Source organism: Salvelinus alpinus, chromosome 36 (genome assembly GCF_045679555.1).
Source record: "Salvelinus alpinus chromosome 36, SLU_Salpinus.1, whole genome shotgun sequence".
Classification (NCBI taxonomy): Eukaryota; Metazoa; Chordata; class Actinopteri; order Salmoniformes; family Salmonidae; genus Salvelinus; species Salvelinus alpinus.
In genome coordinates this window covers 17,701,824-17,725,454 of record NC_092121.1, presented here as the reverse complement: position 1 = coordinate 17,725,454, position 23,631 = coordinate 17,701,824, and the positions used below count along the sequence as shown (strand labels likewise).

Genomic DNA, 23,631 nt, shown 5'->3' with positions numbered 1-23,631 from the left:
TAGTGGGACTATAATTTGTTTTTCAACAGGAAAATGACCCAGAACACAACTCCTGGCTGTGTAAGGGCTATTTGACCAAGAAGGAGTGTGATGGTGCTGCATCAGATGACTGGCCTCCACAATCACCCGACCTCAACCCAATTGAGCTGGTTTGGGATGAGTTGGACCGCAAGTTGCAAGAGCGCATTTTTCACTGGCTGTCCGTTGGATTCAAAAACAATGATTGATAGGCAGCTTAAACTTCTTGAATTCAATCATTATTGGGTTCAAATACACATTTAGATTTGTGAACAGCCATCCACAACAACCACAATCCGTAAGGCGTAAATAGCTAAAACAGTGTGATTCATCAATGTATGTAGAAAACAATAATAAGTGATATCCCTATCGCCATAGACTACACCACTGCTGTCATCCTTACCTCCAAGTGTTTATTAAAATTGGATAGTCTTTGGATGCCGACAGCAGTCGTACCATTGGAAGACATAGCTTGGACTGTTGTCTACAAAAGCCTATTCCTGCTCTTTTCCCGCAATCCATAAAACCCATTTGGTGTGTCATCATAGTGGTCTCTGACTTGTGGTCAAACTCACTCAGGTGGAACAAACTTAAACTTGCGCCTTTTTTCAATGCTGATTTGAATTTCATTGAGAAAACAGAGAAGTGTCAAAGATTTTTTTTCAGAAACCTTCTTTCTGAATTTAAAAGTAATTCTCAGAGTAATCTGGTAACGGATTATAGTTAAAAAAAAATTGTAATCCCTTACATGTTGAATTACAGCTGGGATCTGAGAGGGCCAGGATGATATCCTTTGACGAGAGGGACTGCTGTATATCTGTACAGTGTGTCCCCCAGGTCTCACGTCCCTTTGCCCATCTATTTGTACATGTAATCCGTTACTCCCCAACCCTGTATGTGTGTCTATGTGTGCGTGTGTGATGCATGCGTGTGGTGTCTGTGTGCGTATGTGAATGTAGAGAGAAACAAAAACTCACATCTTTTGCTGGGGAACGTTGTGCGACATTAGTATTCAGCCAACATCACAGGGGTCATGTGATCTACGCCCTGCTCTCTCCCAGCAGTACATCTCCCAGCTACCCCCTTCTCCTCCCCCTGCCCCCACTCCCCTCTCTCCATTTTGTGGGCTGCTGCAGGGCTTTAACTAGAAGCAAGGGGAACAAATACAAATAGATGGGCAAAGTTGTGGGACGTGAGACCTGGGGGACACACTGTACAGATATACAGCGGTCCCTCTCGTCAAAGGATATCATCCTGGCCCTCAGATCACAGCTGTAATTCAATTGGGGATAGACAAGAGCAGGATTTCCTTTATGCTTTTTTTCCTTTTCCTATAAACGGGCTGTCTGCCTGTCAGCATTGATAAGGCAAGCTCATGCATGCTGCGGCTAACTCTCCCCAACCCGGCAGCCATACTCCATAGCGCTACACCATTGAGTAGCTTCTCCATGATTTACTGTATGCCTGTCTGCCCATCCCCACCTTTTCATTGGTGCCCCTCTGGAGGACTGGGTTGCCTATCTCTCATTCTGTCTCTATTATGTTTTTTTTCTGTTGGACTATCTGACTATTGTCCATCTGATATGTATGTGTGTCTACAGCTATCTGTCTAATCTGTGGAGATGGTTGATGGAATAGGAGCTGATAGGGGAGTGGCTACTGTTCTCTCTCTGTTTCTCCCTTCTCTCCCTCGCCATTCTCTGTCTCTATCTCTGTTTGACTGGAGCCATCCACGGTCGAAGGGCCTCTGATGCTTGGTCAGTCTGGTTATGTGAGGCCGTAGACTACATCACTGCCCAGGCATACTCCAATGTAGTGGGCAGTGTGAACCATTCATATCTCAGGTTGTATAACAAGGAACCTACAGTATATGGATGTACTGGCTGACAGGTTTGATAGACCATAGCCTCACATGCACCTTACTTCATTTTGAAGATTGGCTCTTGGGAGCTTCATTTGTAAGATCATACTCTTGACTTTTTGACAGTATTCACATTGCTTGTCAAATTACTTACTGCCTGTAGGAAACAGCATTATATCACACATAGTTGTTAACAAATAACTATATACATCTACCTATTGAAAAAATTTGTATGAATTCTCCAGGAATTTAGGCCTACTGGCATTCCATTTCATTCCTCTTCCACTGGTTTCCGTTGCAATTGGGTCGTAACTCCACGTGACTAAAGAAGCAAAAAAATAATTATATGTGTCACTTGTCTCCATTGGCAGGATGAAGAGAAGGGGAGAAACGGTGTGGTTGGGAGCGGGGAGGAGAGGCTGGAGAGAGAGTAGGAGTGAGAGAGTGAAAGGCGAGAGAGTGAAAGAGAGAGGGAGTAAGCGAGAGGAGAGAGAGAGTGAGAGAGTGATGGAATGCATCAGCATGGTGAGGTAGCTAATGCTTCATAAGATTGGCAGTAAAGTGTGCCTTTGGATGGCGGGCTGACTTTAGTGTGTGCATTACTGAGCCGCATAAATCTGGGTGCCCCCGCTTTGCCTGCCTTCCTGGGTTTGCCTTTAATTACCTGAGCTAGCCTGCCCGGCCTGCGCACCGCTCCTAGCTAGCGCTCAGCTCTGCTCACCACCAGGCAGCACTTCCCTAATGGGCCTGCCTCGCTCGGGCATCACTCTCACTCACTCTGGCCAGCTGGCAGGATGGCCTGGGGGGGAAGCCTGGCCTTCTATTATGACTGGAAGTCTCCATCATAACTCACACCTGTAGGTCCCCATGTTATGTATGTGTGGCTCTCTCTATCCGTCTGAGTCTCCATAATAACTATGGTATAATGGAGTTGTACCCGGCTCCACGAGGGGGCAAAATTGGGCTTAGCACCCTCAGTTCAAACCTGAGCCTCCTCAGTTTTAGTTTTGTGCCTATATAAACATTTAAAAAAGTTAAAATGATTGAGTGACAGGTTATCTTAAAATCTGTATCTCCACTGCTCTGTCAGCACAATGGGTGTGTAGGAGGCAGTGGCGGTCGGTACTATAACAGCATATTGGATGACTGTCATTCATACTCAAGTCACTCAGCTCAATGTAACATCGATAGGTTTAGGCTACTACATGATACTAATATTTTCCTTGTACCCATCATGAGCTTGCTACAACCTAGCCTATGAATGAAAGTTTACAACGTTGGTGCACATGTCGAGAGAATCAAGGTGTACAGTTTACATTCAGCAGCAAGCAGTTTAGCAGTTACCCTGGCGGGCCCCAGTGGCAATACATTACATTGTCTTTCTCTCTCTTCTTTCTCTTTGAGTCAGCTACTCACCCCATTTTATGCACTGCAGTGCTAGCTAGCTGTAGCTTATGATTCCAGTTCTAGATTCATTCTCTGATCCTTTGATTTGGTGGACAACATGTCAGTTCATGCTGCAAGAGGACGTCCTCTGGAAGTCTATGGAAGGGGGTGAGAACCATGGTTCCAAGCCTCTTAGATTTTTTATTGAAGTCAATGTACCTAGAGGAGGACAGAAGCTAGTTGTCCTCCGGCTACACCACAGTGCTATCCTACAGAGTGCTGCTGAGGCTACTGTAGACCTTTATTACATAACAGTGTGTTTTAATCAATTATTTTGTATTTACGTATCGGCCTCTAGGCCTTCGTCTGAACTCAAGGCCTTGAGGCCGATACGTAAAGCTTAGTAAAAAGCAGTGATACTAGCAAGAACAGTGTGCAGGTTTCTGCTTTTTCTCATCTTATTCAACTGTTACCATGCACCTGCAACAAAGATAGCTCAGATGTTTGAGTGCCTTTTTGAATTTTTAATCAATTATTTGGTGACGTGAATATATTTTGTATAGTTTTATCTAAAAAGGATAACTTTTTTAATATTTCACTATTTTTATTTACATGAAATTCACTGAGGAGGATGGTCCTCCCCTGCCTCCTCTGAGGAGCCTCCACTGGTAGGGGGGCTATGGAAAGAATTTGGGGAGCAGGTTTTCCGCTAACCGGTATTTGCCAGCATTCTGCAGATTAAATAAATAAAAAGATGATAAAAAAATGTTTTAGCTGTCCAAATTGTCACGGTTGCCCTGCTGCTGAGGACAGAGAGAAAGTGAGAGAGGAGCATTGGCCTAGGCTACTGTTGATTGCGAAGATGGAGACCTTTTTCGTTGAAGTAAAATGAAAGTTAGAGAGTATGCCTCAAGGCAGAAAATCCCACAAGGCAGGGCTCCAGACTGCGACCATTTAGTCACATTTTTCAACCTTTTGACAGCTGGCTGTGGGAGTTAAAAAATGTATTGGTTGCATCGGTGTGGGCTGCACATTCATTCACCTTACTAAAAACGTCCTATTTTTTAGGAGGCTAAACCATGATTTGGTCAAACAGTAAAGTACATTATCCTCATGACTCCTGTAATGAAAGTGTCTGACTCCTGTACCTGCTTTGATGGGGCCTGCTGCTGTGTCAAGTCAGCCACTTGAAAAGTGTTCTGATTGTATACAATTTTAAAATCTAAATGTACCTTCAGATTATAACATGGCTACAATGAGTGGGTATTATCTTTAGAGTTAGTGAGCTAGCAAATATTTTGAGTTTCCACTTACTCGGGTGGGGAATTAGCCCCAAATAAATGAGTCTATGATATTAGAGCACATAAAGATGCAGGCAAATTTATATTGGGAAAAAATATGTTTTTTGTTGAATGCCAACAGTGTGCAAAGCTGTCATCAAGGCAAAGGGTGGCTACTTTGCAGAATCTCAAATATACAATATATTTTTATTTATTTTACACTTTTACACTTTTTAGTTACTACGTGATTCCATATGTGTTATTTCATAGTTTTGATACCTTCACTATTATTGCACAATGTAGAAAATTGTAAAAATAATGAAAAGCCCTTAAATGAGTAAGTGTGTCCAAACTTTTGACTGGCACTGTATATATTTTCATATTAATACAGTGGACGCCTAAGACAATAGGCCTATGCATGCAATGCCCTAATGTATTTAGTGTTCGAATCTCCAAACTGTGAGGTCGACAATTATTGATTTAGGAAAGAAAAAACAACAATACAATATAAAACAACAATATAATGTTTTGCATATGCTACAGATCGAAACACAAGGAATAGTGTTTTTGTAGTTAGTTATAGGCTGTTTTTAAGGACATGTAAATCTAGCTGGTTGTTTTTTTATTAAAATCTTGTAGGGCGCTGTCCATGGTGCTGATAGAGCGTAGTGGAGATTTCGCACCAACCTGTCATTTCTTGGTCAAAAGCATTTGAACTTCTATGTTTATTGTGGTATAGCGTGATATAAGCAAAATTCAATATAATTCCATATATAATAACAAGAGCCCAAATGACGTACCCAAAATATAGCTACGTATCTGTATGTTTCATCATAGATATACATTCTATTATTGTTTTCTTGGTAGCCTATTGGTTTTCGGGGTTGTAAATGGAACTGTACATATTGGAAACGTTTTCGAATTTGTCATGTCTGCTCCCGCTCTTCCCCTCCCTGACGCTTGAGGGCGCCAGGCTGCCCTGCATCACGCACTCCTTCCATACATTACGCACACCTGCTTTTCCTCGTCACGCGCATCAGCGATATTGGACTCACCTGGACTCACTCATCCCCTGTTATTACCTCCCCTATATTTGTCAGTTCCCCAGCTCTGTTCCCCGCTTCTGCATTGATTGTCTTTTGTTTGTGTTACCTGTTTGCTGACGCTGTTCCTGTCTCGATCCATGTCCGTTATTTAGTAAATGTTTTACTCCCCGTACCTGCTTCGTCTCTCCAGTGTCATTCCATGTGACAGAATTTGATTCAAAAACGTGCATTGTGCAATATCACAACATGTTGCTGTACTCATGAGCTGCATGGTTTTCCATGTCGGAAGCGGGCCTATAGGCATATATGTTTGGCAACACAGCTGTGCATGTCAGCATCTCACAGTAATAGGCTGTAGGCTGTTTTGGTTATCTGGATCTCCATTAACCTTTTCTTTACTGTGTTTGTTTACTGTTAATGTAACTAGCCTAATTATAGATTGTGTCATGCCTTTATCCATCTGATATTTTGTTTACTTGGTACCGCTGTTTTGTTCTGTTCCCATTCGTTCACATTCGCAGTTTTGTCTGTAATTTTGTTTGCATTCATGAATAACTAGGCTACTACTTTCAGCATTTAGTTTGCATTGTTTTGGTAAGACAGCTGTGTTTCACATAGGCTGTTTGTAATAGGTGAATTGCCCTATTATCTATCTTGTAGCCTATATTCATCACTAAAACGGCCTTGCTGTAGTGTGTAATGTGCTGTTCAGCAGAGATCGGCACGACATCTGTAGCCTACCTGTCATGGCATTTGAACTGTATGTTTATTGTGGTATAGCATGATATAAGCGGAATTCAGTATAATTGCAATGCAAGAACCCCCCAAAATTGTCCCCCCTCGCTGATTTCAACTGCCCCCTTAGTCACTTTACTCTGGCGCCGGGTCTGAGTGGATTGGAGAGGTGGGGAGGGGGGAGGTAAGGGCTTGTATGGGGACTTTAGATCTATGTATATTATATTCAGTGTGAGACGTATGTTTTGAAAGGTATAAATTCCTTTTAGATCAACAGTGGCGGGTTCCGATGGTTTACAGTATGTCACGTTCAAAGACACAGCAACCAATGATCTGGAGCCATTAGCTTCCTGGTCTGTGGATTGTCCTTGGGGTTTTGCTGTCAGTGATTGACAGTGCATGACAGTTTCGCCAATTGTCATGTTCACGGTGCCTCTCCTTCTCTTTATAATGTGGAGGCTAACAATGTGCCAAGAAGTAAAATAGAGACTAAAATACATCAGCGCAATCCCTTTGTTTCAGCCCATAAGAAGCCGTCTCACGGCGCTTCGCATGAGCTCCTTGTGTCTCCACCGTCTTGAATGACTCACACTGACCTTGGAGATTATTGCTATACTAGACAGAAAAAATGCTATATGTTTGTCAAGAGCTGTCTGTCATCAATGAGCTTTTGTGTTGAGTATCGATCGCCTCCTCGGCAGGACACAGAGGTTGATGGATGCACAGAAAACAGACTCTGCATCGCCAGCAAGCAGCAGCAAGCCTCCCCTCCCTCCTTCCCCTCCCCGGCCGGCCCAGCCAAGGGGTCTCATGATGGGATGTCAAGACAGGGCAACATCCCCCCTCCTCCCCATCCCATACCCAGACCCCCGTCCCTCCCCTCTCTCCCCTGTTCCTGTTTATTCTGGAGCTCTCTCCATCTTCAGTCTCCGTCCGTGGCGTAGCTATAGCCAGGGCACCAAGCCGCGCAGCCGTTCATTAGCAAACATGGAGTGGATTACTGTAGGTTAGTGCCGCTCCTCCCGTGCCGATAACCCAGCCTGATTGCTTTGTAAACGGCAGAGTCGCTAACAAGAGTTCCACCACTGTATCTGCGGCGCACATATAAAGATAACAATACAATTCCCCTATCAGTTGACCTGGTTTCTCTTCAGTTAGTAAGCTTCTGCCTCTGGAGTGCAATTGAGTGGGCCATGGTCTTTATAAAGCCGATACTAGACAACACGAATGTGGAACACGATGTGAGAGCCATCATCCCTGGTGGTTCTTTTTTATTTTTCAGGAAGGAACGACTGCTGCACTAAAGCAATCACAGTTTGTCTTCGGTACAAGTGAGAATGGCAATAATGCTAGTTTGGATGAATTTACCCACAAAATAGGTCAAAATATGATTTATTCTATCGTTATTAAGAAAATAATCTATGCCAGAAATCTGAAAAATATCATTAGGCGTGCTTTGTTTTGTCCCTTGACCTGATTTTACCTGATTTGACCCTGTATGGCTCCCTCCCTCGCTGCACAACATGGATATGCTATGAGGTCAGGCTAATCGATCTGCTTTGATATTTTATAGACCCCCCATCTCCTCCTCCTCCACCTCCCCCACTGTGTGAGCTGCTGCTCGAGTATTTCCTCAGTGCAGGATTACTGATGCTATCCACCTTTTGCCACAAGGGCTCTTAAACAGACACTTGTCATCAGCCCCTGACCAAGGACATAAATAGATCAAATAGGCTGTGTTTACACAGGTAACCCAATTCTGATCTTCTTTTCACTAATTGGTCTTTTGACTAATCAGATCAGCTCTGAAAAATATCTGATGTGAAAAGATCTGATGTGAATTAATTGAATTATTAATTGATGTGAAAAATACATGCATTTGTTTACATAGCCATCATTCTGTAATTTATCCATCAATTAATACAGAGCATCTGGGTGAGGAATACATCTGGCATAATATTCACCACAGCTCAAGTAATTCAAACAGCCCTACTGGGCATTTCACCCAGATACTGGATCCAAAATGATAAAACAATGTCAGCGTTTGCAGACTCAATAACACTTAGAGGGATATAGGAAAACAAGTGTGCCATACATGGCAGAAAAGTCTGGCAGATTACAGGAGATTTGCTGGCCCTCGGGACTTCTCACTCAACTGATGTTGACAAAGCAGAGCCGATGTAGGTTGAGTGGGGAAAAATCTATTGGAAAGAGAAAGCATTCAAGTATGCAGGCCTGTATATGATAGCATTTGATATGTGCTCTTTGTGGGGGTTTTCTCGCTCCCCTGCCAAGGGTTGTGTAGCCATAAATTATTCAACAGTCAAATCCAGAAATCTACTAAATAAAATCATTTATTTCCCCAAACTGTACTTCACAAAAAGGTTGTTTATAACGATGGTAAACCACGTCTCTCAGTGCTGCTAGCAATCAATAGTCTGATGCAATCCTAAAGGCCCTTCATCATAACTCCATTCTACTGAGTGGACCAGTCCACCTTAACACAGGCTACAGTGGAGACATAGAGACATATGTGCTGCATCTCCATCCACTGTTGTCTCTCCCAGTTCTCTCCAATTGCCAGGAGCTCAAGAATTCTCCTGTAGTTTTGAATAAAACATTTTTAAAAATCTCCCAAAAATGTGAATGCTTGTCAAATATTCCATTCTCTATAGTTTCAATTTAATAGCTAATTTATTTATTGATTAATTTTATTGTTGGCTGCCAAGTAAATTCTTATCCTCAGATGACGAAGGCTGATGAAGATGATGGTGATGACGTCAGTAATAGTTTTGAAGGCTACTAAAGAAATAACAGTTCCAGTGCTGATGACACTGATGTCATCCACCATCAGAGGCTCTCCTCCTCCTCCTCCTCCTCCTCCTCCTCCTCCTCCTCCTCCCCAGATCCAGTGCTCTTCATCAGCTGGGTCTGTGTCTGTGTCTGTGTCTGGGTCTGGGTCTGGGTCTTGGTCTGTGTCTGGGTCTGTGTCTGGGTCTGGGTCTGGGGCCCAGGCTTGTTATTAGTGCTGTGAATCCCTTCCTTCCTGCCTGCAGCCAGATATGGCTGGTGCTGGTGCTACAGCCTTATTCATCTCCATACTGGAAGTCAATAGGCCTCTGCTCTAATGGGGAATGATTAAAGAGTAGAGGAGCCAGTAGAACTCACTCAGCGAAAGTTCAGAAAGTGCAGCCAGTCCGTGACTGAACATGGCTCCATTCATAATGCACAAGGACAGGAGAGGAGAGAATTGGAGAGGAGGGGAAAGGAGAGGAGGGGAGAAGGGGTGAGAGGAGAGGAGAATGGGGAGGAGGGGAGAGTAGAGCAGAGGAGGGCAGAGGAGGAGAAGGGGTGAGAGGAGAGGAGAGGATGGGAGAGGAGAGGAGAGGAGAGAACTGTAGAGGACGGAGAGGAGAGGATTGTAGAGGACGGGAGAGGAATGGATTGTAGAGGACGGAGAGGAGAGGATTGTAGAGGACGGGAGAGTAGAGGAGAGGGGAGTAGAGGAGGGGAGAGGAGAGTAGAGGAGAGTATAGGAGAGGAGAGGAGAGGAGAGGAGAGGAGAGGAGAGGAGAGGAGAGGAGAGGAGAGGAGAGGAGAGGAGAGGAGAGGACGGGAGAGGAGAGGAGAGGAGGGGAGAGCAAAGGGGAAGGAAAAGAAAATAAGCATTTACTGTAGCTGGAGCTATCTGAGGAGAACACGCTACAACTGGAGCCTCCCTCCCTCCGCTGGCCCAACCACCTCAATATGACACAATAACTACATTAGCTCTGATCAAAGTTCATAGGCGCTATGCAAGCTACAATATATGTTGCCTATATATCTGCCTTTATTCGTTTTTTCTTTTTTATATGTTATGGTATTAAAATAATTGTTCACTTTGAATGTAATGACTCATCTATTAACAGGGCTGGTGTTATGAGAGGAGGGATACCTCAGGGACCTCGTTCTTTCTTCCTACTGCTGGGTTCCTGGAGGAGGGAGGGAGGGTGGCGGGAGGCCTGTGGTACAGTTTAGTACGTAGGTAGGTTTCACTGTTAGGATCAGATCAGATCAGCCCTACAGCCTCAACAACAGGAGCCAACGTGGCTAATTTACATATATTTGAAGAAAATGGGACCTCTGTGTTGAGCAGCTAAAATGGCAGGCAGAAAGAGAGAAAGAGATAGAAAGAGTCACACTGGCTGACTGACTGGCTGACTGGCTGGCTGGTTATTCCAGCTGCACCTGATTTACAAGGTCTATCGTCAAACTCTATGTCTACCATAACGCCTCTGACTTTCATGGGCAGGCTTTTCTTTTCTCCCTGGTTTGCTGCATTTTGCATATGTGGCGGAGTATGTTGCACTCAGGAAACATTTGTTATGATTTAAGAGGACCCTGCAGCAGTGTATACTGCACCTGTCACTATCTGATTATTTTATAGTCTGTGCATTGTTCTCTGGCATTTAATTAGTAATTACATGGTAACAATTTGCATTTTGTAATACTTATTTTATGTGATTGACATGAAAAAAGGAAAACATATTTTGTTTCAAATTCTCCAATGCATTGCTTTTGATCTGAATCCAACTGTATTATTTTGGAGGAATTGTGTAGTGTACAGAGTAGACAAGCCTGTCTGTTTCAGCGTCAACTTATTTTAACGTAGAGTAGGGAAAGCACATTGGAGCAGAAATCTTCTTTCTTATTAAATACTATTATCATTCTTTGAATATGTCCAGAGCAATACCATCATACGTCATTAACACAGGAGGACTATTTTATTACTCCAACAGATTCCATGCAAGCATCATTCCCCACATTTTTATGCATCCATGGGCATAGCTCAGGCAGAACATTTTCCGGAATGAGAAGGCTCTGTGGACTACAGTTCAAACAGGATAAAGCAATGACAAATTCTGGACCTGAGGACTCACGGAGAGCACGGAAAAAGGAGATTAAGAGGAACACCATTGTTTACCTCCTCCAAGGTGCAGGGTACTTTGTTGTTTATAAATGTTGCTAGCTCTTATTGGTTACCTCGCTGGCTTTTGGAATGAGGAAGGGGGAAAAGACTTGAGGAAAGACTCAGGAGGGGGTTCGATACAACTTTAATAATGCGTCGCACGGGCTAAATGAGCCATTCTGCGGTACTCTAAGGCATCTCTCCCCCACCCATCCCCCCTCACGGTATCATGGCCTGAATTATTAAAAGTGTTGTTTGCCCTTATTGCATTGCAGCAATGTGCCTTGTCGCTAGAAACAAGGAGCTCTGAGCTGCATCACTCTGGAGCTCTGTGCTCCAGCTCCCCACCTTCATCTGCATTGTCAGGGAGCACATGTGAGAGCAGTGGCCAGGGAAGGACACACACACACACACACACACACACACACACACACACACACACACACACACACACACACACACACACACACACACACACACACACACACACACACACACACACACACACACACACACACACACACACACACTCACTCATAAGCAGATAAACACTGCACATTTTGTTCATTAAAAAAATCTCATCCAACACCTAACTTATTGCAATAATTGACAGATACATTTTCATTTTTTTTATACTTCATTCAATGCTTTGTATTGTGCTACAAATGACTACCACTACACTCCATGCACTGCTTATGGTTTGCAGTGAGAGGTACACATTTTTCGGGGATTTTTTTTTTAGGTCCTCATTTGGTGAAGTAAGCTACACATGGCTGATGCTGCTTGTAGTCTGACAGGGAAGTGTTGGGCTCCAAATCCCTCATGATGTCTTTCTGTGTGTGTGACTCTGAGATGAAAGGGGGAGTCACATACCGATCCAGAGGAGGATCGCGCCAGGCACACTCAGTCGAAGAGACGGCATCACTCACTTAATAAAACAACACCCACCACCCCATCACCATCACATCACCATCACATGTGCCTTGTGATTTGGCCATTACGCTCTGTTAGAAACTTCCTGTCAAATGCCCTGTTTTGATATGTAACAAAAACATATATAAAGATAGCGATGAAAAATATCATTTGAAAGTCTGTATAATAACATTGTGGAGACCGACACCAATGATGTAGAAAGGATACAGGCTGCTACCCAACACAACCCCTCCCTGCCTGCCTCTCTCCTACCCCCCCACCTCATTCTCTACATTTCAATCACACAATTAATAATTAATCAGAGGTTGGCCTCGATAATGTTGAGTCTGCAGATAAGATAGAAGCACACAACTGCTGAGAGGACCTAACAGAAAAAAGACATTGGCACCAAAAACAGAATATCAACTCTTTAACACAGACGGACCAATAACCACATGTCACCAGATTAAAGAATGAACACATGTTATTAAATGGAAGAAATGCTCCACATGCTCTTTTTAAATAGTGGAACTATGAGTTGAAATCAAATGTTTTTTTTAGCACCTTACTTTCTGGCTGCATTTCAGAGGCAGTTACAGAGAAGAATGTGACATAAACTGCCTCGAGCCTTCCTCTGTTTATGAATATGTAGCTAGAGGGATACTGTATTGATTGCTTGATTGCTTGATTTTCCCTACACTTTAAATTCCTCTGTAGTGAAGTGGTGTCAGAACTGAGGAGAGAGCCAACACTCAGTCACAGGACCACAATGTCGTCTTCTTTCTTCTCAGAGAAGTATTACATCATCGTTCTGTACTCCAAAGGTATTACTGTAACATGTGTTGGAGACTGAGGCAGTTAAAGGTTGACTGTAGTAATAAGGGTTACTGTCAGTAACAGTAACCCTTTATCTCATGCTACATAGTGAAGTGCTATGTACTTATTTCCAATATGTCCACCCCATCCCCAGCACACTGTATTTAGGAAGAACATGACACTGTATCAGAGGATGACACTTGTGCTGCTACTCGCTGGGGAAGGTCCCTCTCAGTAGGAGCAGTAGGAGCTCATTGACGCTGCTCCCGGCTTGCAGTGTATCTCTCTCTCTCTCTCTCTCTCTCTCTCTCTCTCTCTCTCTCTCTCTCTCTCTCTCTCTCTCTCTCTCTCTCTCTCTCTCTCTCTCTCTCACTCACTCACTCACTCACTCACTCACTCACAGACACACATTTGCACACACACTCTTGAAAAAGGATGGGTGAAAAAAATTGTGTGAACCCTGGAAGGCAACAGCAAAGCAATCACAGCGTAGCAATGCCCCCCACGCCTGGCCCATTAATAACAGTACCGCGCCCTAGCCACCTCCACCGCCAGCCGCCGAGAGCACCACTGACACTTTAATGTCCATTTTTTACTTTTGTTTTTAAATAATGCATGTGTTGCTTGTCAGCACTGCTTCCAGTTTCCCCCACCTCCCCTTTGCAGCATTCCTTTGTGCAGAAATTACAATGGGGACCTGCGTTCATCATACTTGGGGACGTGTAGTAGTGTGTGTGTTTTAAATCATATGTTGTGGGGACCTTAGTGTTAGTGTGTGGGCAGCTCCTCAGCTGCTGCAGGGGCCTAACTAAGAGTGGTTATCTCCTCTCCAGGCAGAAGCTCTTCATACACAGCAGTCGTGTCACTGTGCCCAGGGCTGGAGGCGGAGGAGTGCTGAAGGCCGGGCTTACATGTCTCATACAGGGTTGCCAATGTTGTGGTCTGACTGTCCTCACATGGAGAGTGTGCAAATGGGGGTGGTAATTCGACTAAGGGTGGTGGAGGATGGAGGGAACGGGAGTTCGAGGGTCAAGGAGTTTGACTTCCTGTGTTGATGGAACAAGGACTAACCAGAGCTGTATGTAACATATTGTCTAAGGCACTGTCATTGGTGGCTTTGTACAGACTTTCTCTAACAGATCTTTCCTTCAGCACACCTCTGATCGTTACACACTGATGTTATCACTGTAAGCATCTCATTAGGCTAGCTGGAGGTTCCGTCATCTGCAGTTGGAACACATGTACTTGTGCTATCGATAGCAGCTACGTTTCCCTGTTCATCATAAACCTCTGAAATCAATATTCATAACAATCAATGTGGTGCTCTATTATATTTCTTATTTCTTTCTTTTATTTCAATTCCTGTGGCTGTGCAATGATTTCATATGATTTAATTTTACAGTCTTGCTAATATAGCCTAGTACATTGCTGAAGTATAGTGTAGTCCATTTGAATGTGTTTTCTCTCTCTCTCTGTAGGAAACACCTTGTGTAAATCAGGAAGCATTGCTGTCTTCGGGAACGTGGTGTACAGCGGGCTGCTCAACGAGCACCTCTGGCATTTAGGAGTTCCCCTCTTCACGAGACTGGTAAGAGCAGCTCTGGCCCCTCACATCACACTTACTTCTCACACTTACCTCCATTTTGTACTGAGCGCCTCACGTGGCTCCGTGGTGCAGCGGAGAATTCAGGTGGATGAATCTCTGCCTGCAGTCTCTTGTGGCTGGGTTTGATGCCCCTACTGTTGACATCTTGTTATCTGAAGTTGTTATATGTTCCACAATATGAAAGTCCTGCACAGTAAGTTTTAAGTCAAGGAATCCCCACCACATCTAAGCCATTTGTTGTATTTCATTATTTTGAAAGGCTTTGGTTCCTCTAAAGGTTTGAGCTGAAGCTAAGAAAGCCCCATGTGAGTACAAGTGAAGACGTCAACAAAGTCTTCTACATTCTTCTCTGGCCCTAGATACAGAGGTGAAGGCATATGTGGTTCTTTTTTTCTCTGCCTTTGAGGTTCTTATAGAGAGAGAGTCTAGTTTCCTTTGGGAAAAGAGCATAACCAGCTAAATAATTCATGAAATGTAGTTTCATGCAGACAGCCTAAACGAAAATTACAAGATTATAATTAAGGGCTTGAGAGTACAAGTTGATACTTGGGTTAAGAATTAATGCTAAGTATTTACCCTTTCTGTCAAAAGGAAATTTCATGTTGGTTTAGACTTGGATATAATAGTACTTTGGAATCGGCTGATGTCAGTTGGCATACAGGCTTTCAGTAATGTCACACAGGGATAAGAAATGTTGACAAATTCAGGATGGGTAACTTGTTATAAGTTAATTGATTTTCTGTTCATTTTCAACGTTATTATGTATCTTTACAATTGGATAGATCTATCATGCTTCTGTCAGTTAAGAACCATGACTGTATATGAATCGGCTTGTTTCTGTTACCAAAATGGCACGAATCCAAAACTGTGGAAGTGAGGAATTCTAGAGCCATCCTCATGAGAGAACTATGAACCAAATATTGTGGCTCCAGGGCAAACACAATGCTGGAGATTATTTTCTCTCCAAGTGTATGTTTCCAACAGTTTGCTACACCATGTGTCCATTTGATATCCTATTGTCTGTATGGGTGTGGTCCTATGTGGTCACTACGAGAAGTCAGCATGGTATGTAAAAGTTACAACACATAAAAAGGGATGTTGTAGAAAAAAATCATTACAGTATAGAAATACGTTTCCTGCAACTTTGCTGATAGGAATATCAAAATATGTCCAAAAAGTCAACTGAACGCTCTCACAGATACAAAACACAAACACAACAATATAAACCAACACAAACACACTTACACACACACACACACACACACACACACACACACACACACACACACACACACACACACACACACACACACACACACACACACACACACACACACACACACACACACACACACACACACACACACACACACACACACACACAGAGAGCACAGTAAATGATTCAGAGCATGGTGGCGTGTGCTGAGCTGAAGCCTTTGAAGGATGAGGAAGTGACAAAGACATCAAACAGCCTACCTGTCAGAGAGGTGGCTTCACTTCCCTTTTAAAAGGGGTTTAATGCACTGAAAAGGTGTCTCTATTGTTCTTGGCCGATGGGGAGAAGGGGACAACACAACAGTTTCTCACGGTCCACCAGTCACTGACAATAATACTGAGGCGTCAGACTTTCAAATATCACTAACCGGTCAGTATTTATCCTACAAAATCTACACAGTTTCAGAATTTCACTAAGTATACTTATTTGACATGTTTTACAATTGTAGTATTGTTGCATTTACAATACCAGAAACAATTTGGAAGGCTTGCTCCTCTCTCTCTCACACTCTCACACTCTCACACTCTCATACTCTCTCTCTCTCTCACTCTCACTCTCTCTCTCTCTCTCTCACTCTCTCTCTCTCTCTCTCTCTCTCTCTCTCTCTCTCTCTCTCTCTCTCTCTCTCTCTCTCTCACTCACTCACTCACTCACTCACTCACTCACTCACTCACTCACTCACTCACTCACTCACTCACTCACTCACTCACTCACTCACTCACTCACTCACTCACTCACTCACTCACACTCACACACACACACTCAAATCAAAGTGTATTTGTCACGTTGGCCGAATACAACAGGTGTAGACCTTACAGTGAAATGCTTATTTACAGGCTCTAACCAACAGTGCAATTTTTAAGTAAAACAAAAGGTATTAGGTGAACAATACATAAGTAAAGAAATAAAAACAACAGCAAAAAAGAGAGTGAAAAATAACAGTAGCGAGACTATATACAGTAGTGAGGCTATAACAGTAGTGAGGCTATATACAGTAGTGAGGCTATATACAGTAGTGAGGATATAAGAGTAGTGAGGCTATAACAGTAGTGAGGCTATATACAGTAGTGAGGCTATATACAGTAGTGAGGATATAACAGTAGTGAGGATATAACAGTAGTGAGGCTATAACAGTAGTGAGGCTATAACAGTAGTGAGGATATAACAGTAGTGAGGATATAACAGTAGTGAGGATATATACAGTAGTGAGGCTATAACAGTAGTGAGGCTATATACAGTAGTGAGGCTATATACAGTAGCAAGGCTATATACAGTAGTGAGGATATAACAGTAGTGAGGATATAACAGTAGTGAGGATATAACAGTAGTGAGGATATATACAGTAGTGAGGCTATAACAGTAGTGAGGCTATATACAGTAGTGAGGCTATATACAGTAGCGAGGCTATATACAGTAGTGAGGCTATACCAGTAGTGAGGATATAACAGTAGTGAGGCTATAACAGTAGCGAGGCTATAACAGTAGCGAGGATATAACAGTAGTGAGGATATAACAGTAGTGAGGCTATAACAGTAGCGAGGATATAACAGTAGTGAGGATATAACAGTAGTGAGGCTATAACAGTAGTGAGGCTATAACAGTAGCGAGGATATAACAGTAGTGAGGATATAACAGTAGTGAGGCTATAACAGTAGCGAGGCTATATACAGTAGCGAGGCTATAACAGTAGCGAGGCTATATACAGTAGTGAGGCTATAACAGTAGCGAGGCTATATACAATAGTGAGGCTATAACAGTAGCGAGGCTATATACAGTAGCGAGGCTATAACAGAAGCGAGGCTATATACAGTAGTGAGGCTATAACAGTAGCGAGGCTATATACAGTAGCGAGGATATAACAGTAGTGAGGATATAACAGTAGTGAGGCTATATATAGTAGTGAGGCTATATACAGTAGTGAGGCTATAACAGTAGTGAGGCTATATACAGTAGTGAGGCTATAACAGTAGTGAGGCTATATACAGTAGCGAGGATATAACAGTAGTGAGGATATAACAGTAGTGAGGCTATATACAGTAGTGAGGCATAACAGTAGCGAGGCTATATACAGTAGCGAGGCTATATACAGTAGCGAGGCTATATACAGTAGCAAGGCTATAACAGTAGCGAGGCTATATACAGTAGCGAGGCTATATACAGTAGCGAGGCTATAACAGAAGCGAGGCTATAACAGTAACGAGACTATATACAGTAGCGAGGCTATAACAGTAGCGAGGCTATATACAGGCACCGGTTAGTCGGGCTGATTGAGGTAGTATGTACATGTAGGTAAGGTTAAAGTGACTATGCATATATGATAAACAGAGAGTAGCAGCAGCATAAAAGAGGGGTTGGCGGGTGGTGGTGTCATGCCCTGACCTTAGAGATCCTTTTTATGTCTCTATTTTGGTTTGGTCAGGGCGTGAGTTGGGGTGGGCATTCTATGTTTTGTGTTTCTATGATTTTCTATTTCTATGTTTTGGCCGGGTACGGTTCTCAATCAGGTATATACAGTAGTTTGTCTCGTTGTCTCTGACCATACTTAGGGAGCTCTTAGGGAGCTCTAACAGCAGCGTAAAATAGGGGTTGGGGGGGCACACAATGCAAATAGTCCAGGTAACCATTTGATTACCTGTTCAGGAGTCTTATGGCTTGGGGGTAAAAACTGTTGAGAAGCCTTTTGGTCCTAGACTTGGCACTCCGGTACCGCTTGCCATGCGGTAGTAGAGAGAACAGTCTTTGACTGGGGTGGCTGGGGTCTTTGAAAAGTTTTAGGGCCTTCCTCTGACACCTGGTGTAGAGGTCCTGGATGCCAAGCAGCTTAGTTCCAGTGATGTACTGGGTCGTACGCACTACCCTCTGTAGTGCCTTGCTGTCGGAGGCCAAGCAGTTGCCATAACAGGCAGTGATGCAACCAGTCAGGATGCTCTCAGTGTTGCAGCTGTAGAACCTTTTGAGGATCTGAGGACCCATGCCAAATATTTTTTGTTTCCTGAGGGGGAATAGGCTTTGTCGTGCCCTCTTCATGACTGTCTTGGTGTGTTTGGACCATTCTAGTTTGTTGGTGATGTGGACACCAAGGAACTTGAAGCTCTCAACCTGCTCCACTACAGCCCCATCGATGAGAATGGGGGCGTGCTCGCACCTCCTTTTCCTGTAGTCCACAATCATCGCCTTTGTCTTGGTTACGTTGAGGGATAGATTGTTATTCTGGCACCACCCGGCCAGGTCTCTGACCTCCTCCCTATAGGCTGTCTCGTCATTGTCGGTGATCAGGCCTTAGTGATGGTTAATAATGGTTAATGATGGTGTTGGAGTCGTGCCTGGCCACGTAGTTATGGGTGAACAGGGAGTACAGGAGGGGACTGAGCACGCACCCCTGAGGGGCTCCAGTGTTGAGGATCAGCATGCCAGATGTGTTGCTACCTACCCTCACCACCTGGGGGCGGCCCGTCAGGAAGTCCAGGATCCAGTTGCAGAGGGAGGTGTTTAGTCCCAGGATCCTTAGCTTAGTGATGAGCTTTGAGGGTACTATGGTGTTGAACGCTGAGCTGTAGTCAATGAATAGCATTCTCACGTAGGTGTTCCTTTTGTCCAGGTGGGAAAGGGCAGTTGGGAGTGCAATAGAGATTGCATCATCTGTGGATCTGTTAGGGTGGTATGCAAATTGGAGTGGGTCTAGGGTTTCTGGGATGATGGTGTTGATGTGAGCTATTACCAGCCTTTCAACGCACTTCATGGCTATGGATGTGACTGCTACAGGTCTGTAGTCATTTAGGCAGGTTGCCTTAGTTTTCTTGGGCACAGGGACTATGGAGGTCTGCTTGAAACATGTTGGTATTACGGACTTGGTCAGCACATGCCCGGAGCACATCCTGGTAATCCGTCAGGCCATCTGTTTAAAGGTCTTACTCACGTCGACTATGGAGAGCGTGATCACACAGTCATGCGGAGCAGCTGATGCTCTCATGCATGCTTCAGTGTTGCTTGCCTCGAAGCGAGCATAGAAGTGATTTAGCTCGTCTGGTAGGCTTGTGTCACTGGGCAGCTCGCGGCTGTGCTTCCCTTTGTAGTCTGTAATAGTTTGCAAGCCCTGCCACATAAGACGAGCGTCGGAGCCGGTGTAGTACGATTCAATCTTAGCCCTGTATTGACGCTTTGCCTGTTTGATGGTTCGTCGGATGGCATAGCAGGATTTCTTATAAGCTTCCGGGTTAGAGTCCCGCACCTTGAAAGCGGCAGCTCTACCCTTTAGCTTAGTGCGAATGTTGCCTGTAATCCATGGCTTCTGGTTGGGGTATGTACGTACAGTCACTGTGGGGATGACGTCCTCGATGCACTTATTGATAAAGCAAGTGACTGATGTGGTGTAATCCTCAATGCCATCTGAAGAATCCCGGTACATGTTCCAGTCTGTGATAGCAAAAAGTCTTAGTTTAGCATCTGCTTCATCTGACTACTTTTTTATAGGCCGAGTCACTGGTGCTTCCTGCTTTAATTTTTGCTTGTAAACAGGAATCAGGAGGATAGCATTGTGGTCAGATTTACCAAATGGAGGGCGAGGGAGAGCTTTGTACGTGTCTCTGTGTGTGGAGTACAGGTGATCTTGCATTTTTTCCTCTGGTTGCACATTTAACATGCTGATAGAAATGAGGTAGAACTGATTTAAGTTTCCCTGCATTAAAGTCTTTGGCCACTAGGAGCGCCACCTCTGGGTGAACGGTTTCCTGTTTGCTTATACACCTGACTGAGTGCGGTCTTAGTGCCAGCATCCGACTGTGGTGGTAAATAAACAGCCACTAAAAGTATAGATGAAAACTCTCTTGGCAAATAGTGTGGTCTGCAGTTTATCGTAAGATTCTCTACTTCAAGTGAGCAAAATCTAGAGACTTCCTTAGATTTCGTGCACCAACTGTTGTTTACAAATATGCACAGACCCCCCCCCGTCTTACCGGAGTGTGCTGTTCTATCTAGCCGGTGCAGCGTATATCCCGCTAGCTGAATATCCATGTCGTCATTCAGCCACGATTCTGTGAAACATAGGATATTACAGTTTTTGATGTCCCGTTGGTAGGATATTCGTGATCGTACCTCGTCTAATTTATTGTCCAATGATTGCACGTTGGCGAGTAATATTGACGGTAACGGCAGCTTTCCCAGACGCTTTTTGCGGATCCTTACGAGGCACCCCGCACTGTGTCCTCTGTACCTGCGTCTCTTCTTCTTGCCAATAACTGGGTTGTTGGCCTTGTCGGGTGTTCGGAGTATGTCCTGTGCGTCCTGCTTATTGAAGAAAAAATCTTAGTTTAATACGAGGTGAGTGATCGCTGTCCTGATATCCAGAAGTTCTTTTTTCCGTAAAATACGGTGGGAGAAACATTTTGTACAAAATAAGTTACAAATAACGTGAAATAAAACACATAATAGCACAATTGGTTGGGCGCCCGTAAAACTGCTGCCATTTCTTCCGGTGCCATTTTACACACACACACGCAGACACGCAGACACGCAGACACGCACACGTAATGAAGATAATAGCCACCCTGTCGTGTAGATTTTCTCCATGTCGTTCCTGCTGTCTGTTCCGGTGCTGCTTGTTGTGGCATTGACTTGACTGCAGTGCTTTGCTCTAAGGACAGAGGAACAGTGTGGACCACTTGTTCATTACAAGGTGTGTTGTGTTGTATTGTGTTGCCGTACACACTGTGACAGCAAGGTGTGGCAGGCAGTGTACAGTACGGTACTCACTGTGCCCGCTTCTCACACAGACAGACACACCAAGTCTGGCCCCGGAGTGATATCAGCATCACACACAGGGGCCCAGGCCCCTCCTCGGTCTCACACAACCCCTAATTACTGTTGCTGAATACTGCCAAGATGCCACGTGAACACTGCATTATTAACATCAGACTATACAGTACAGTCTGTGTGTGTTGCTGTGTTTGGTGTACTCAATGTATGTGTACTGTATGTGTTTGTTTGATGTTGGGTATTTTCTTTCTTTCATTTTGAAAGAGTAGTTCATATATTGGGATTGACAATATGTTTTGCTGCAATTGGAAAGTAGAGCACCCACTGACGTTTTTCAGAGAATTTCAGGAGATGCCACTTTTAAAGTATATTTCCTTAAAATCTTTCTTTCTGCGGTGGCCTATTTCCCCAGCGCTAAAACCTTTGAGGATGTTTCCACCTGTTCAGAAGTCTTAGTTATGAGTCTGATCCTCCTCATATAGAAATATCAATATCTACCTGTGAATAAAGTACATCTGTGGATCCTTACCAGCTGTTCTTGAAACGCTTTAAAGTGAAGTGTCATTAGAGACAGTCCTTCTACGAGACACAGGATGGAGAATCCTTTCTTCCTGTCTTTGGGTCAACCAGCACAAAGCCCATTAGTTGAAGCAGCTGAGACCAGCCACCATAGATTAATAGAGAAATGTGGATGGGGCTGGGGTGAGAGAACCATGTCTAGTATATACCAAGACCCTTAAGACCCCATGCTCAAGGCAGAAGCCTGGGCTGAGTGCTCAGGGGACCATAGCTCAATGCTCTCACTGTAAAGATGAGAAGAACAGGGCATGGTCCAACAGCAGATATGGGGATATTCCTGCTAACAAGCACTAGGATTACCATTAAATATTAAAGGAAAACTCCACTCAAAAACTATCTTTTGGTATTTTTTCATTCGTCTGCTGTTGATACAGTCCCACATTATTTTGCATGTCAGCAGTCAAGTGTTCAAGATATTGGACTTTCAAGAAGCAAAGTGTCACTTGCCACATCATCATGATGATGCGCTTTTGCATCATCTGTAGCAACAGTGGACTAATGAAAAAAATACCAAAAGTCAATTGGGTGGATTTTTCCTTTAAAAGGGGGGAGATCCTGAGCTGAGCTGAGGGTGGCCATTTTAGGGCTGAATAAAGTGCATTTAAGTCCTTTACTTCCTCCTTTCTCTCTGAAAGCTTTAGGCTCTTGGCTCCATAATGGACATCTGAGTCCCCTGGGGGAGTCTAGACGTTGGTGGGAAATCTAAATGGGCGGGAAAGCCACTAGCATCCTGGTAAACACTATATAGGATGGAAAAATGGAGCTGGTGAGAGAATAGAAGTAGGAGAGTAGGAGGAGAAAAACAACATGCTCCATCTTCTTCTCAATTCCCTTTCTGTTTCCATTTTCATGGGTAATTGAGGGCTGGAGATCCCTGGAAAGGAGACATGGGGATTATTTGATGCTAAAATGCCTTCAAATTCTCATCTTATTTTCTCCATTCTACCTTTTTTCTAATCCCTAAAACCCCAAGTGCCCTGCGTATTAGCTTCAGTCCGTGATGCACTCTCTCTCCCCCTCTGCCTGTCTCTTTCCCCTCCTCCTTCCCTCCATCTTTCTCTCTGTCTCTCCTTTTGCTCCCTCCCTTTCTCTCTTTGCTCCTTCTCTCTCTCTCCTTCCCCTCAGTTATTTATGAGGAGGACTTGAAATAGACTTCAGTATTTGATAAAAGCGTGATCCTTAATCCGAGTTGCCTGAGAAGTGCATTTCATTTTTATTTCCCATCAGAGATTGATGGAGGAGTGGGGGGCGCTTACCCACCGTGATTGCTAATGTAAATCCATTGAGTCTGGTGGACATGTAAAAAAGATATGGATGACTTGTATGTTAATGCCCACAATAATAGATTGTGTGTACACAGTGGTGGAGAGGCTCTCTTGTGATCTAGCAATAACAAAAGAACAAAGTAGTGAGAAAT

The 23,631-nt window shown here is 43.9% G+C and overlaps 1 protein-coding gene across 5 annotated transcripts in view; it reads left to right on the top strand.

The window, feature by feature from the left end:
- The window catches only part of LOC139565392 (RNA binding protein fox-1 homolog 3-like), a 393,289-nt gene that overhangs the window by 238,791 nt on the left and 130,867 nt on the right, over nt 1–23,631 (top strand). For all 5 annotated transcript variants that reach the window (XM_071385695.1, XM_071385696.1, XM_071385692.1 and 2 more), the window contains one exon: nt 14,481–14,590. In XM_071385695.1, coding sequence (XP_071241796.1) covers nt 14,481–14,590 — 110 coding nt within the window. The remainder of the gene's footprint in view (nt 1–14,480; nt 14,591–23,631) is intronic.